Source organism: Corylus avellana, chromosome 3 (genome assembly GCF_965113065.1).
Source record: "Corylus avellana chromosome 3, dhCorAvel1.hap1.2, whole genome shotgun sequence".
Taxonomy (NCBI): Eukaryota; Viridiplantae; Streptophyta; class Magnoliopsida; order Fagales; family Betulaceae; genus Corylus; species Corylus avellana.
Window position 1 is genome coordinate 32,897,604 of NC_142492.1, and position 14,258 is coordinate 32,911,861.

The 14,258-nt window shown below is 35.5% G+C and overlaps 1 protein-coding gene across 3 annotated transcripts in view; it reads left to right on the top strand.

Moving 5' to 3' along the window:
* LOC132175556 (protein MICRORCHIDIA 6) overlaps positions 1 to 11,813 on the top strand; it is a 29,329-nt gene extending 17,516 nt beyond the window's left edge. For all 3 annotated transcript variants that reach the window (XM_059587529.2, XM_059587531.2, XM_059587530.2), the window contains exons 14-20: positions 7,544 to 7,595; positions 7,703 to 7,814; positions 9,058 to 9,263; positions 9,347 to 9,459; positions 10,896 to 10,975; positions 11,411 to 11,453; positions 11,687 to 11,813. In XM_059587529.2, coding sequence (XP_059443512.1) covers positions 7,544 to 7,595; positions 7,703 to 7,814; positions 9,058 to 9,263; positions 9,347 to 9,459; positions 10,896 to 10,975; positions 11,411 to 11,453; positions 11,687 to 11,797 — 717 coding nt within the window. In that variant the 3' untranslated portion in view covers positions 11,798 to 11,813. The remainder of the gene's footprint in view (positions 1 to 7,543; positions 7,596 to 7,702; positions 7,815 to 9,057; positions 9,264 to 9,346; positions 9,460 to 10,895; positions 10,976 to 11,410; positions 11,454 to 11,686) is intronic.
* Positions 11,814 to 14,258: the final 2,445 nt, after the last annotated feature.

Here is a 14,258-nt window from a genome sequence, read left to right on the forward strand (position 1 = left end):
TCTAGTTGCTCCAATATGACTAACACCACTAGTATATCTTTTGAAACTACTTTCTAAAGTCCGCTATCTCTTGTGTTCTTTCTTTCTTATAGCGCTTGGTCTCGCGCTTTCTCTCTCTGTTCTGAGTAAACACTCTTAGAAAGAAGAAAGACCGAGTAAAAAGCGGAAGAAGGAAGAATATATGCAAGAGATGGGAGAGGAGATGAGTGGTGAAAATTGTGAAGGAGAAGAGCTCTATTTATAGGAGAAAATCAAACACTATTCTACCGTCAATTTACAATTATACCCTCATTTTACTATTTCACCAACCCTATACTATTTCACCAACCCTATACTATTTCACCAACCCTATACTATTCTACCTTCAATTTACAATTATACCCTCATTCTATCTTCAATTTACAATTATACCCTCATTTTACTATTTCACCAACCCTATACTATTTCACCAACCCTATACTATTCTACCTTCAATTTACAATTATACCCTCATTCTATCTTCAATTTACAATTATACCCTCATTTTACTATTTCACCAACCCCATACTATTTCACCAACCCTATACTATTCTACCTTCAATTTACAATTATACCCTCATTCTATCTTCAATTTACAATTATATCCTCATTTTACTATTTCACCAATTACCATTCTCTAATTACCACTCTCATAAATTTCCCAAGAATTAAAATCCTTAGCTACAATGGATATTAAAATAACATCATTATCAAAATAATCTATTTAAATAACTTTGAAAATTCTGGGACACTACAGAACGTGCCATCAATTTTCATGGACCTCATGAATCAAGTATTTTGCGAGTCCTTAGATTGGTTCGCAATCTTGTTCATTGACAACGTACTAGTCTACTCGACTGATCATCAAGAATAGGTGTGGCACTTAAGAGCAGTAATGGAAATATTGTGGCATAGAAAGACGGAATTTCGGTTGATCTAAGCAAGAGTGAAGTTGTGAGCAAGTTGGAGCAGTCGACCAATGTCTAGGAAATTCGAAGTTTCCTAGGTGGTTATCGGAGATTCGTGGAGGGGTTTTTCTAAACTCTCCAATCCCTTTGTTGCGCTAACGAAGAAAAAAATGAGATATGGCTGGTTTGATTGATGAAAGCTTTCAAGAGCTGAAGTGGAGGTTGATTTATTGCACCTATCCCCATTATTCCTTTAGAGTAAGGGGGTTTGTGGTTTACAACGAAGTTCCTTAGAAGGGATTGGGATGTCTGATGATGCAACAACGCAAGGTTGTGGCATATGCCCTTCTCTAGTTGAAGGATTATGAGAAGAACTACCCTACCCATGATTTGGAGTTGGTGGTGGTAGTATATACCTTGAAAATTTGGAGGTACTATTTTTATGGGGAGAAGTGCAAATTTTTCACGGACCATAAAAGTTTGAAGTACTTCACCCAGAAGGAGCTAAACATGAGGCTGCAGAGATGGTTGAAACTCATCCAGTACCATCCTTGTAAGTGCCAACGTAGTTGCTAAGTAGGAAGTCACAAGCTGAAATGTTGACAAACATGCCTATCCAATCACAGCTCATCCTAGAGATGGAGAGGCTCAGTTTGGGCATAGTGCCCAGCTAGATGCTGGCATTCATTGCAACATTAGTAATCCAACTAGTGACGTAGGTTAGAGAGGCACCAGACAAGGACCCGAAGTTGGTAGAGCTCAAGGAAAGTGCTAGCCAAGGTGAGGCGCCCAATTTTTACATCATTTTGAACGGGCTGGTGAGGTATGAAGACTAGGTGTGTGTGCCCGATGACGAAGAACTGAAGAGGGATATTTTGGAAGAAGCCCACCATAATCCATACACCGTACACCTAGGAAGTATGAAGATGTACAGGGACATTAAGAACCACTTTTGGTGGGCTAACATGACGAGGGAAATTGCAAAATACTTGTCACAATGCTCCACTTGCCTGGAAGTGAAGGCTAAACACCAATGGCCGGGAGGGCCACTGAAGCCAATACATGTCCCAAAATGGAAATGAGAGGAATTCGTGATGGACTTCGTGGTTGGTTTGCCAAAAGCGCCAAGTGGGATTCTAGTTGCCAAAGTATATGATGGAGACTTTTAGTTCACATTGAGGTTTTGGACAAGTCTGTAGAAGGCTATGGGGACGAAGCTAAATTTCAATACATCTTACAACTTGCAGACCGATGCTTAATGAGAGAGGACCATCCAAATCTCGAAGGATAAGTTGGAGAAGTGTGTGCTCGATTTCAAGGGTATTTGGGTTCAATACCTACCTTTGGCCGAGTTTGCCTACAACTTTCCAAGCAACTATGGGAATGACATTGTATGAGGCTTTGTATGATGCAAATGTAGATTGCCCTTGTACTGGGATGAAGTGGACGTTTGGCAAATTTTGGGATCGGATTTGGTGTAGGGCACTAAAGAGAAGGTTGTCGTTTTCCTACAAAGGATGTTGATTGTCCAAAGCTGACAAAAAATTTGCATAGATAAGAGTCGCCGAGATTTAGAATTCAAGGCTAGCGAGGTTTCGCCGATGAAGGGTGTTGTGCAGTCTGGCAAAAAGGGAAAGCTAAATCTGCGGTTCGTATGGCCATTAGAAGTAACCGAGAGGGTTGGCCTTGTGATATATAGAGTTGCTCTTCCACCAAACTTAGCAGGAGTGCACGATGTGTTCCCCGTATCTACTTTGCTGAAGTACTTATACGACCCTTTGCATGTGGTCAACTACGGACTACTATTGATTCAAGAAAACCTAACCTACGAGGAAGAGTTGTGAACAAAGAAGATCCCACTTGTCAAGATCTTATGGCGGAATCAGGGGTTAGAGGAAGCCTCGTGGAAGTTGGAGCAAAAAAAGAGTAAACAAATACCCACATTTATTTGAGGTTTCTTCGAGGCATTATCAATAAGAAAACTGTCACAACGTGGGACCAAGATAAGAAAAATGTGAAATTTAAACAAAGCAAAGGATGTTTCCTTTTCAAGAAGCTTAAAAGATGGAGCCAATTCCCCAAGACCTTGAAAGCGATAGGATTATGCCTTACGTGGAGAGCTCTAGGGAAAGAGTGGGGAGACTGGGACTGGACAAAAGAGTACTTTGACACGGGTTACATTGACTATGTAGCAGTTGATGCATCCCTTTTGGACAACGAGGCGTTGCCCGAAACGGAATGCTCGTACTCTACTCTGACGAGGAGGATTCAGACATGGACTATATGGACTTCCAATTCCTTTGGGTTGCACAAATGGCCAAGGATGAGGAATGGGATGCACTTCATAAGTATGATGAAGTAAACCCTATGTCAGTCAACAAATGGGACAAGATTCCCTAAGAGCCAACTAAGCATGAATTCAAAGATCCTTTAGAGGATTGGCATGATATTTCCTTCCGTTGAAGTTATTTATGTAATAAAACATGATTATTACTTATAAGGGATGTAACACCCAGGAAAAATGAATGCCAAAAAAAAAAAGTTGAATTAAAAGTAAACTTCATAAATTATTCTCTTAAAATACTTTAAATGAAGTACATGAATGCTCGAGAAAGTAAGACAAAACAAAATGAAAACATGATCAGGAGGACTTAGAAAATTTTAAAACAAACTGTCTCGGCCGAAATCCGTTTGACCAGAGATTGGCAACAAGAGGAAAAAAAGCGCGGTAAAACAAATTCAAACAACCGCGTTCAAATGGAGAATGTGTCGTTCGAAACGGAAGTGTAATCATGTGGCATCATCAGATACTTTGTTGGAAGGCGATCAACGGTTTAGATCTAAACACGTGCTAAAGAGACTGTTTTGATGCGCATATTTAATGATGCAATGTCAATATCGTTTAAGTGCGTATTGACCGGAGGGAATCAACTAATGTCAGTCAGTCTGCGGTGAGATGTTGCACTGACATGAGTATTTTTTATGCTAACGCATCACTGTTCGAATTCCCATCGACTGACACTGTAGTGCTTTCGAAAATATTCTATAAATAGAGCTCCAAAACGATCATAAAAACCTTACAAACTTCATTTCCTCTCATTCGTAATGTGAAAGAGGCTTAGAGGTGTGGGTTTTGAGTAGCGAAGCCCTACCGAAGTGAAAACTAGTGGTGCAAGTGATGAGGTGCTTGTAAAGTGGAGTATGAGAGGTTTAAAGTTTATATTCTCTCTTTTGTGCATTGGATATAGTCATTATAGTGTTGTTATAATGCCCATTCAACATCATATATTTGTATATAGTTATACACTTTTTTTTTTTTTTGGAATAATTGTATATAGTTAGTTATACGAAGAAAACCATATTGCTAATATTGTGATAACCACTCACGTGGTTGTACTATTATCCTGAGTTGCGGTAGAATAAAAGTAAGTTATTTTTCATAAAAAATGTAGTAAAAAGGCTTGTGTACATTTTGGAAATGCACGTTAGTACGTTGTTGTATTGCCCAAATTTTGTTAGAATGCAAAGAGAATGAAGTTTTAAAGTTTTAATGCATGAAATGTATATATGATTTCATTAGTAATTATGAGCCCTGCATATTTGAATGAGTATGAAACTATATTGCCATCATGTATTACATGTGTTTAATGAAAATGTGTTGTAATGGTTTATGAACGAAAATGAGATTTGGAAAGAAAACCATGTTTGTGAGAATATGATTTGTGAATTAAGTGACTTGTGAAAATGATGGTAAAAGATGGGAACCCAACGGTTAAGTAAGGTTATACACTTAACGCCTTGAAGGTAGGGAGGGATAACCAACTCGATGGTTAAGTGAGGTTATATACCGTGCAAACTCTAGTGGTTAAGTGGGAGTGTGCATTTGACTTATGTGATATGTGATATGAGAACATGAGAAATATGATAAGTGAACTTGTTAGCATATGTATTATGTGAAGTAAGCATGTGATATAACATGTACTAGTTTATGTTAAATGACGTTTTACATTATCATGTTATAAAATGTTTTATGGTTGCATATTATGGGATGTGGGATTATTTACATAGTAAAGAAAATGCAAAAGAAAATACGAGGCTTTAGTATTATGTAATATAACATGTACTAGTTTATGTTAAATGATGTTTTACATTATCATGTTATAAAGTGTTTTATGGTTGCATATTATGGGATGTGGGATTATTTACATAGTAAAGAAAATGCAAAAGAAAATACGAGGCTTTATTATTATGTAATATAACATGTACTAGTTTATGTTAAATGATGTTTTACATTATCATGTTATAAAGTGTTTTATGGTTGCATATTATGGGATGTGGGATTATTTACATAGTAAAGAAAATGCAAAAGAAAATACGAGGCTTTATTATTATGTAATATAACATGTACTAGTTTATGTTAAATGATGTTTTACATTATCATGTTATAATGTTTTATGGTTGCATATTATGGGATGTGGGATTATTTACATAGTAAAGAAAATGCAAAAGAAAATACGAGGCTTTATTATTATGTAATATAACATGTACTAGTTTATGTTAAATGATGTTTTACATTATCATGTTATAAAGTGTTTCATGGTTGCATATTATGGATGTGGGATTATTTACGTAGTAAAGAAAATGCAAAAGAAAATACAAGGCTTTATTATTATGTATATACATGTGAGTTGATTTCGGGGTGATCATGTGAGTTGTTGGGTTCTGTGGGTTAGCCTATAGGGTGTTTCTTGTGTAGGGTGTTTTGATTTCGGGGGTTCTTGGGTGGATCTTTTTGGGTTCCTTGTGGGTACTCCCTAGGAACTTAGGGTTTTTATTGGGTGTTTAGACGCACTCTTTTATACTCCCTGTGTAATCGTGTTGCGCCCTTTTGGGTTTTTGATATATACATTTTTACCTATCAAAAAAAAAAAAATGTATATACAAACCTCTAAGCTTGGTTTGCAAAACAACTATGTTCTTAGAAGTAAACACTTTTGAAAACCCTACTTCGTATAGCTATTTAGTAGATGCTAGTTAGAGGAATTTTCAAAGGAAAAAGGGGTTCTTATCACACACAGATAACCTGAATGTTTTGTATATAGTCCGTGGAAGTCCTTTTGTATGCCACTATTGCACTTTTGGTTTGTAAGTAGACAATAGTGGTTTTGTTATGATAACATTATAAGTTATGTTATAAACAGTGGTGGAGTTAGGATTTTGGTTTAGAGGGGTCAAGATTAAAAAATAAAATTGAAAAAAAAATTATTAAAAATATTAAAAAATATAGTTAACAAAATAAATAAATAATTAATTATTGTTTAAAACATATAAATGTAAATTATAATTTGTTTTTGCTTTTTATATTCATAAACAATTAATCTAATTGACCAATTTAAATATAAAAGTGTGCTTAGACATTTTGTTATTTAATAATAAATTAGTGTAAAAATTTGATTACATACCTCTCAGAAAAAATAATTAGACACTTTATTTGAATTATTTAATGGCTTGAAGAAGAGAAATTTGGTTGATTGAATTTGCAAATCACAAATTTGAAATCGCCAAATCGCAACACAATTTATGAGTTTAGGTTTTATTTTTTTATATATATGTAATATGTGTCGATTGTTAACATGTTAAACTCAACTCAACTATCAAGGTATAATTTCCTTTTCTCCTTTCCCATATTAAAAAGAAAAAGAAAAAAAAAGTGGGTTTGAGAGGGGGCATATGCCCCCTCTGAAAGCCCCTTGGCTCTGCCCCTGTTTATAAATATATTTTTACATTAGAAGCTATGGTGCATTATGTATTTGAGTGAGTTTGTAGTCCCCAAAATTGAAAGAAATTTTTTGTACACTTGATAATTTTAAGTTTCAATAAGTAATAGTCACGTGTGAATTTAGATAATTCAACTTACGGCTTGTTTTAAAAGTCGAGCATTACAATCATTACAACCTTGTCTCAATTTGATGGAATATAACAAATTAAAAAATGCAATTACCAAATCGACCTCCTAATCCTGTGCTGATCTTATAATTGATAAATTCCATTGAAGATTACTGTTAGAAAACTGCATATTATCTGCAACCCACACTTCCTTACAACAAGCAAAAATAAACAACTCCGGAAAAGATTCCTTTAGTGGCTGATCCTCACACCACAAATCATGCCAGAACCTAATTTTAGTTCCATCTCACACTTAATATTTGACAAATCCTTAAAAAAAATCCCCATCCCCTTCTAATTGTTATTTTGTTGTTAGTATTAATAAGATAGGCAAATGAAACTTACGCACTCAGTCTGGATTGAACCTTTGACTTCACCCTTTGTCCTTGTTGAGACGAGATGCTATGCGGTGGAAAAGACATTGGCTGTTGTTGTGATCATGATAACGTTCTACTGATTATTGTCGTAATTAGATATTGTCTAGCTGTTTCATGCTTTTGTTGTGAGAGTGTTCCACTTTCTGTCCTCCCAATATCCAAGTGTGTAGCTGTTTCATACTTTTCTCGTGTGATGTTCCAACTTTCTGTCCTCCCAAAAAATCCTTTACCATGCCATATTTTCTAGTTGCAATGGTGCACTTAAATCTTTTCCTTTTTTCTCTGTTCTTGCAGCCGTTCTGGCAGGTTGTGAGCTATCAGGACAGTCGGGGTAGAGGGGTTGTTGGTAAAGGCTGCAAGAGCGCTCTTATCAAATGTTTTCTGTTGTTCGGAGGTTGATTATGTTTAAAATTGGAGTTTTGAGGTGCCTAATGATCGATAATGTTATTTTAGGTGTATTGGAAGCAAATTTCATTGAACCAACTCATAACAAGCAAGATTTTGAGAGAACTTCCCTTTTCCAGAAGCTTGAAGCTCGATTGAAGGAAATGACATGGGAATACTGGTAAACTATTTCTAGCATTTTAAAAAAAAACTTTTTCCGTCCCTTGTTGCTGGTCCTCTATTTTATTTAAATATCTCAAAATATTGTCTACTTTAAAAAGTAAATGGACGTTATTTTAGGACTTTCTTCACTTATCTTTTCCTTCATTTGAAAAAGAGAAATGCTTGGCTTCATTAAAAAGTTCATCTTTTGGCAATTTTAATCGTAGGTGGCATGGCTCATTTTTCATAAATCTATTAATTTATTGTTTAAAATCTGTTAATTTTAAAATGGATCATGCCACCTAGGATTAAAATGGTCAAAATATGGGCTTTTTAATGAAGCCAAGCATTTCTCTTTGAAAAATTAATACCATTTCTACTTCTTTATCTGAGTTTTGATTAAGCAGGATAGTTTTAAAAATTTATATATTTTTAGTTGAAAGACAATGGATTAAATCATTGTAGAAAGTGATTCCTTGCTTGTCATATGTTCCATCCTAAACCAGCATCATGTCCAGACTGGTAAATCACATCTATCGTCAGTGATATCCACCACCTCCTCAGCAAAATTTCATCTTGGTCTGCCTTGAAAGTCCACCGTGGTATCAACTCCTCTGTGCACAATCTTGGCAAATGGGTTGCATCCGACCTTTTATGCGAATGTATTCCCATAACTCTCTTCTACCCTAGTGTAACTGTATTTTCCCACCTTGATCCCTCTTTCCCTTCCTTTCCCTCCTATTTACTTTGAAACAAAATGTATTAAATGATGTCTAACTTTGGAAAGTTGGATTTTCTATATAGAGCCAAGAATATAGGGTTGAAGGAGTAATATCTTGTTGTGGTTTTAGAAAATTTCCCTTTGATTTCTCACTGTCCTGCTTTTTAGCCCTTCTCCTAAGCCTGCTGGAGCTATAAAGTTTTGTTTTGTTTTTCAAAACTTATCTACGGAATTTTCATCCACCGAATAGAAGGTAATTACTAAATTTTCAGTTTTACGTAGCTTTGGGGTGGAATTTTTACAGCATCTAAATTATCTTTTGTTTTCTTTAAATTGATGTATGGGATTGTTTTCATTATTATTTAAATAAGTTACTTTTCTTCAACTCTTGTCATCAGTTTCTTTGTTGAACTGGTTTTGGTCAAATACGAACAAAAGACAAATCCACTTTGAAGCATGGAATTGTGCCATGAAATCGTAGGTTAAGGTATCATAGTAGATTTGTAATACCTCCCTCATGCATATTAATGAACTTTGGCAGGGATTATCATTGTGGACTAATTGGGTATCAGCCCAAAAAAATCCCTCGAGCACCAGTGACTCCGCAGGTTTCATCTCGTAGTATGCCACAGAGCGGCAAACAACTTGTCATGTCTAAGAAAAGTTCCCCTGCTATTAGTGGTACAGAAGCAGCTCTTGGAAGAGCAGAGCAATCAATATCCAAGTCCCCAAGCATATCTGAACTTGGTACATTTTAAGTTAAAAATCAATTTTCTTAGTTTCTAACGTTAATAAACGTTAGCCAACATGCGATACCCCGTTTGGTATAGGATTACGTGCGAAGAGGAAGGAACATGGTGATATAATAGAGGTACAAAAAGCAAAATGGCAGGCAGTGGAATTGGGCAATGCAAACAATAATGGGCATTATCAGGATATACAGGTCTGGAGGGCAACTTGTAATTTAATTTTCCCTGACATTGAATACCACTACTGCACCCACCCACCCACCTCAGCTCAAAGAAATTTGGGGTAATTACCTTTTCCCCCGTTAACTACAATGAATTGTCACTGTGCCTCCACGAACTGACAACCCTATTGCCCGACCCTATCAAACTACAATTTTGTGCTCAAAACTCCAATTCCGTCAGTCAACCACATTAAATTTGACGGAACATTCTCTTTTAGATGGTAAATCTCCTAAAAAGACAGAAATACCCCAAAATAATTTTTTTTTCAAAAAATATAAATATATAAATTATTATTATATTTTTAGGGGTGGCTCTTTGTGGCCGAGGTGGCTTGTGGCCACCCCCTGACCCACGGAGGTAGCGTGCGGCCACCCTCGGCCACCCCTGAGGTGGGGTGGTTGGGGGTGGTGCACGGCTAACCCCCAGCCATATCTTCGCCACCCTCCACCTCGGGTGGCCTGAGAGCCACCCCAAAAGTGGTTGGGGTGGCCGCGCGCCACCCCATGGGCCCTAGCCACCCCCTCCCCCAACTGGCAGCCACCCCTCAAATTTTTTATTTATTTTTTAAATAATTTTTATATTTTTAATTAATAATAACATATATTATCATTCTATTAGTGATGACGTTATACACTATTGGAATTCGTCAAGTATTTTGACAGAATTTAATTACAGAGACTAAATTGTTATTTTGGCATATCCTTGATAATCTGTGAATTACTATTATTATTATTGTTTTTTTATATCAAACAAATGAATTTTTAATTTAGGACAACCACATGGATTGATTTTTCATTTATATATATATATATATATATATATATATATATAATTTAAGTCTTTTTTAACTGTTTTTATTTTTATTTTTTATATTCACTTTTTTATTTTTTATAAATTAAATTATAAGTGTTTTAATTTTAATATATTTATATTTTTTGAAACTAGTACTCATATATATATATATATATATTTGTTTGATTTTAAGGGTATTATATGTAATTTTTGTATATAAAGTTAGGGTATTTGAGTCATTTCAAGTTTTTTAACGTGGTTGACTGACGGAAGGAGGGTTTTGGGCACAAAATAGTAATTTGATAAGGTCGGACAGTAGGGTTGTTAGTCAGTTCATGGGGGAGTTCATGGGGGAAAAGGTAATTACCCCAAGAAATTAGACCCTTTTCTCTATTTACATTGATGCCACTTGATTAATTTGAATATATTGGCTATTAAGAGACTAGCAATGGATATAACATCAATGCTAATGTTCTGTTTGTTTCCATTTTGTTGATCTTGAGGGTCTGCAAAAACACGCAAATCTTTAAACGAAAATCAAACCTTTTTTTTACCTCCTTTTCCTGTACCTGTGTTGGGGGAACTGTTGTTAACGGTTTTCATGCATTTTATGTAGCCGCCGGATGCTACTGGTAATCAGCCGAAAGATCAAGAGGCTGTAAATTTGTTGCAAGAAAACAGGAAGCTACGTGCAAAGTAAGTATGTTAGGTGTTTAGTCCTCCATGGTTAGCTGCACTTGCACTTAAACCCCTTTAATTCGCAACTTATACATGTATCTTGTCAGTTTTGATCCCATGACCTCATTCTCTACTTTGCTCTTATGAGGTGCCATATGAGATAGAGCTCAATGACTAGATTGAATGGAGAATCTCGCTCCTGAATGAGAAATGGTTTATTTTAAGGATTGACATTTTGGTCATAATTTGGAGATCTACTTCTTAATATCATATTTCTTGGGTCTTTATACAAAGCGCTGGCTGATGCTTGTATAGCAAAGAGCCCTTTTTGGCGTGAAAATGTCTTGAATAAATCAAGACTTTCTCTCCAAATTATGAGGAACTATGATCACATCAGGCATCAATTCATGCCCAGAAAAGGCACTTATTTGTTTGTTTGTTTTGTGTTTTCAGATGTTTGGAGCATGAAAAGAGGGAAGAAGAACTTAATCTCCAGGTACTTTGAATGCACCAATAGTCACCAATTGTGTTATAGATTTCTGTCTTCATGTGTTGTAAATTTTGCAAGTATCAAACAAATTTTAGATTAATATAATGTTTAGCCCAGCTGAGTTTTTGAATGTTGAAATTGTAAATTGCTATCCCATCACCTACATTAGAGCAAGTGATGGGTGCTCTTTTAACTAGTAAGACTGTCTTAAATGAGAATCATTCTCTTTGTATGTGCAGGTGACACAACTCAAAATTGAAATTGAGGAGGTTCAACATGAATATGATCGGATGTTGGGTGAATTAGATTCCTTGAGCACAGTCAAGGACGAAAGGAATGTATTAATATAGATTCTGTGTTTGCTCTTTTTCTTCTATTCCTTCCTTTGTAGCATAGTGTTGTAGTGATAGCTCTGTGTAGCCAAAAATTTTCTACCTTATGGAGGGTGGGCCGGTGGGGTGGTTGAAGTCGTTGCATCTTGAAAAACGATCTTAACCCAAATATAACACCTAGAGAGGGCAAGTAGGTGTTTCAAGACAAACTTTACCGGATCCAGCCCTCTCTCTTTTAGAGAGAGAGGCTCCACCAAGGTTTTCTCCACCTCTTTGAGGCTTTCCACCGCTTCCTGCGGTTGTTTTGGGGGAGGAGGGATGATGTTTTCTTCAACCCTCCTCCCTTTCCCCCTTTTCCTAACCCCTTTTTTCCTGTTGGGTTTTGTGGGTTGTAGTATCTTTGTGCCTCTATGGTTTGTTTTTGTTGCAGAGACTTGTGCTACATCTTCTTTGAATCCATATTGTTTTTGGCTAGGCCTCTTTCGCTTTAGCTTCCTTATTGCGAGGGTCATGTCCCTGTTTGCGCCCTTTGCATTAGGGGTTTGAATAGGGTTAAAGGGTCTCACAATGTCATGGTCGGTGGTGTTGGTACCGATTTATGTGGCCCCTATGGAAAGGACTAAGTCATTTTTGATCAATTTCTTTCTTTTTCGTTGTATGTTTTACACTGTAATTTTTCGCTTTGGGTTTATTGTTGGGGAGCCCACCCCTTTTCTAAGGTCTCCCACTTTTCCTTTCGGAACAAGAATGGAAAAGACCTTTCCTTGTAACTTTTTTCCCCCATAAGTTTGAAAAAAAAAAAAAAAAAAAAAACCTTTACCAATTAAAATCAAGTGAGGTGCACAACAAAATCAATCAACAAAAATTTAAAATTTAAGTGTAGTAAATAAATGAAAATGCAGAAGGATTCAAAAAAGTACTTTGGGGTAGTTAGCCACCAACAAATTTTACTGTAGAAGAAAAGTTTTGTATATATTTGCAAAACCTTTTGAGACCTAAAGTTAGATTTGTAATTTTACGAGTGACAATCTTTGCGTCAAGGTGACTTCAGAACTCTGATTGTCTTCTATAGTGACTTACCATCACTTTAGACTTCAAATAACATTTAGAAGGTAGTTGAATATGTGTTTACCTATTAATACAAAATTTTAAAATTATTAATCACACGTATAATCACCAAATATATGAAAAGCAATAATTCAATAAACATAGATATTGTGGTGACGGAGTGAAAACCTTATGAAAATCTCTCAAAAAAGGAAAATCACTTCGAGGTAGGTAAACTCAAAATTACTATAAAAAGATCTAGATTATAGATACTAAGAAAACTTATAATCCTTTTCAATTTGTAAACTCTGTAAGACCAGCAAGTCTATTGCTTGTCTCTTAGTTTGATAATCTTTTTGAAGTGTATCTCCTTAATCGGAACCTTCGATAGGCTTTGGACGTTATTGGTGATCTGTGATGAAGGCACAACTTTTTACTTTAGGAGAGATTAACCCAAATGCCCAATATCTCAAGCACTCTCTTAGCACATGGGATTCAAAAGTACAAATCCTTACTATTTCGTGCATAGCAATTCTCTATATTATAAGAAAACCTAATACTAGTTGAAATATGAAGAAAACTTAGTATTAGTTGGAATACGTTTCATTCAGATTTTTTTCCTTATATTGCGGGACAATTTTGGCATAATAAATGTCCGAATTAAAAAAATCTTATTTCATAGAGATTTGTCGCATTTCGAGTTAGCTTTTGAATGCCACTGGTTTCACCTCAATTCGATATTTGAGTCAAAAGTTATGATCAATATATTAAGATGTGTGCAGAACAAGGAATTGAATCAAATCCGATTTTAACTTCAATTAAAGAAATTTTGATTTGCTCTTTTATTTAATTGATTAAACTTAACCACATCATATAGGTCTTCTATGATGATTGATTAGGTGTAAATACATCTTTTTGGTCTTCTTTGGATATCTTGTATGTATGTATATTAGATGGGCTCGCAGACGAGTATCTCGGTGGTCCTCACACTACACCTCATCTGTACCCTCCTTTGAGGAACTCATTACCCAAACTCTAATTCTCAAAAAGGATTTAAGATTTTATAGTGATATGGGAATACAGTGAGATGTAAAAAAGTTTAAACCAAAGAAATGAATTAGGTTTCTCTCTCTATAGGTTTTTTTTTTTTTTTTTCCTTAAAAAAGTCTTTTAACCTAAAAAGTTCACATAAGATAAATGTATTTATAGGTAGGAGAACAGTAATAAGAAATCCCAATGAAAACAAAATTAAAATTCTTATAAACTTGCTTGAGTGACTATCGAGCGAAAGTTTTGTTCAGGTTCACTCAATCGATTATCGTGTGAAAGTCAAAACAAAGTTTTAGATTTTTGCATAGAACTTGCACGCGAGTGTGGGTCAATCAACCATTGGTTAATTAATGAATAGAGAACCTACACATGCCACACACGC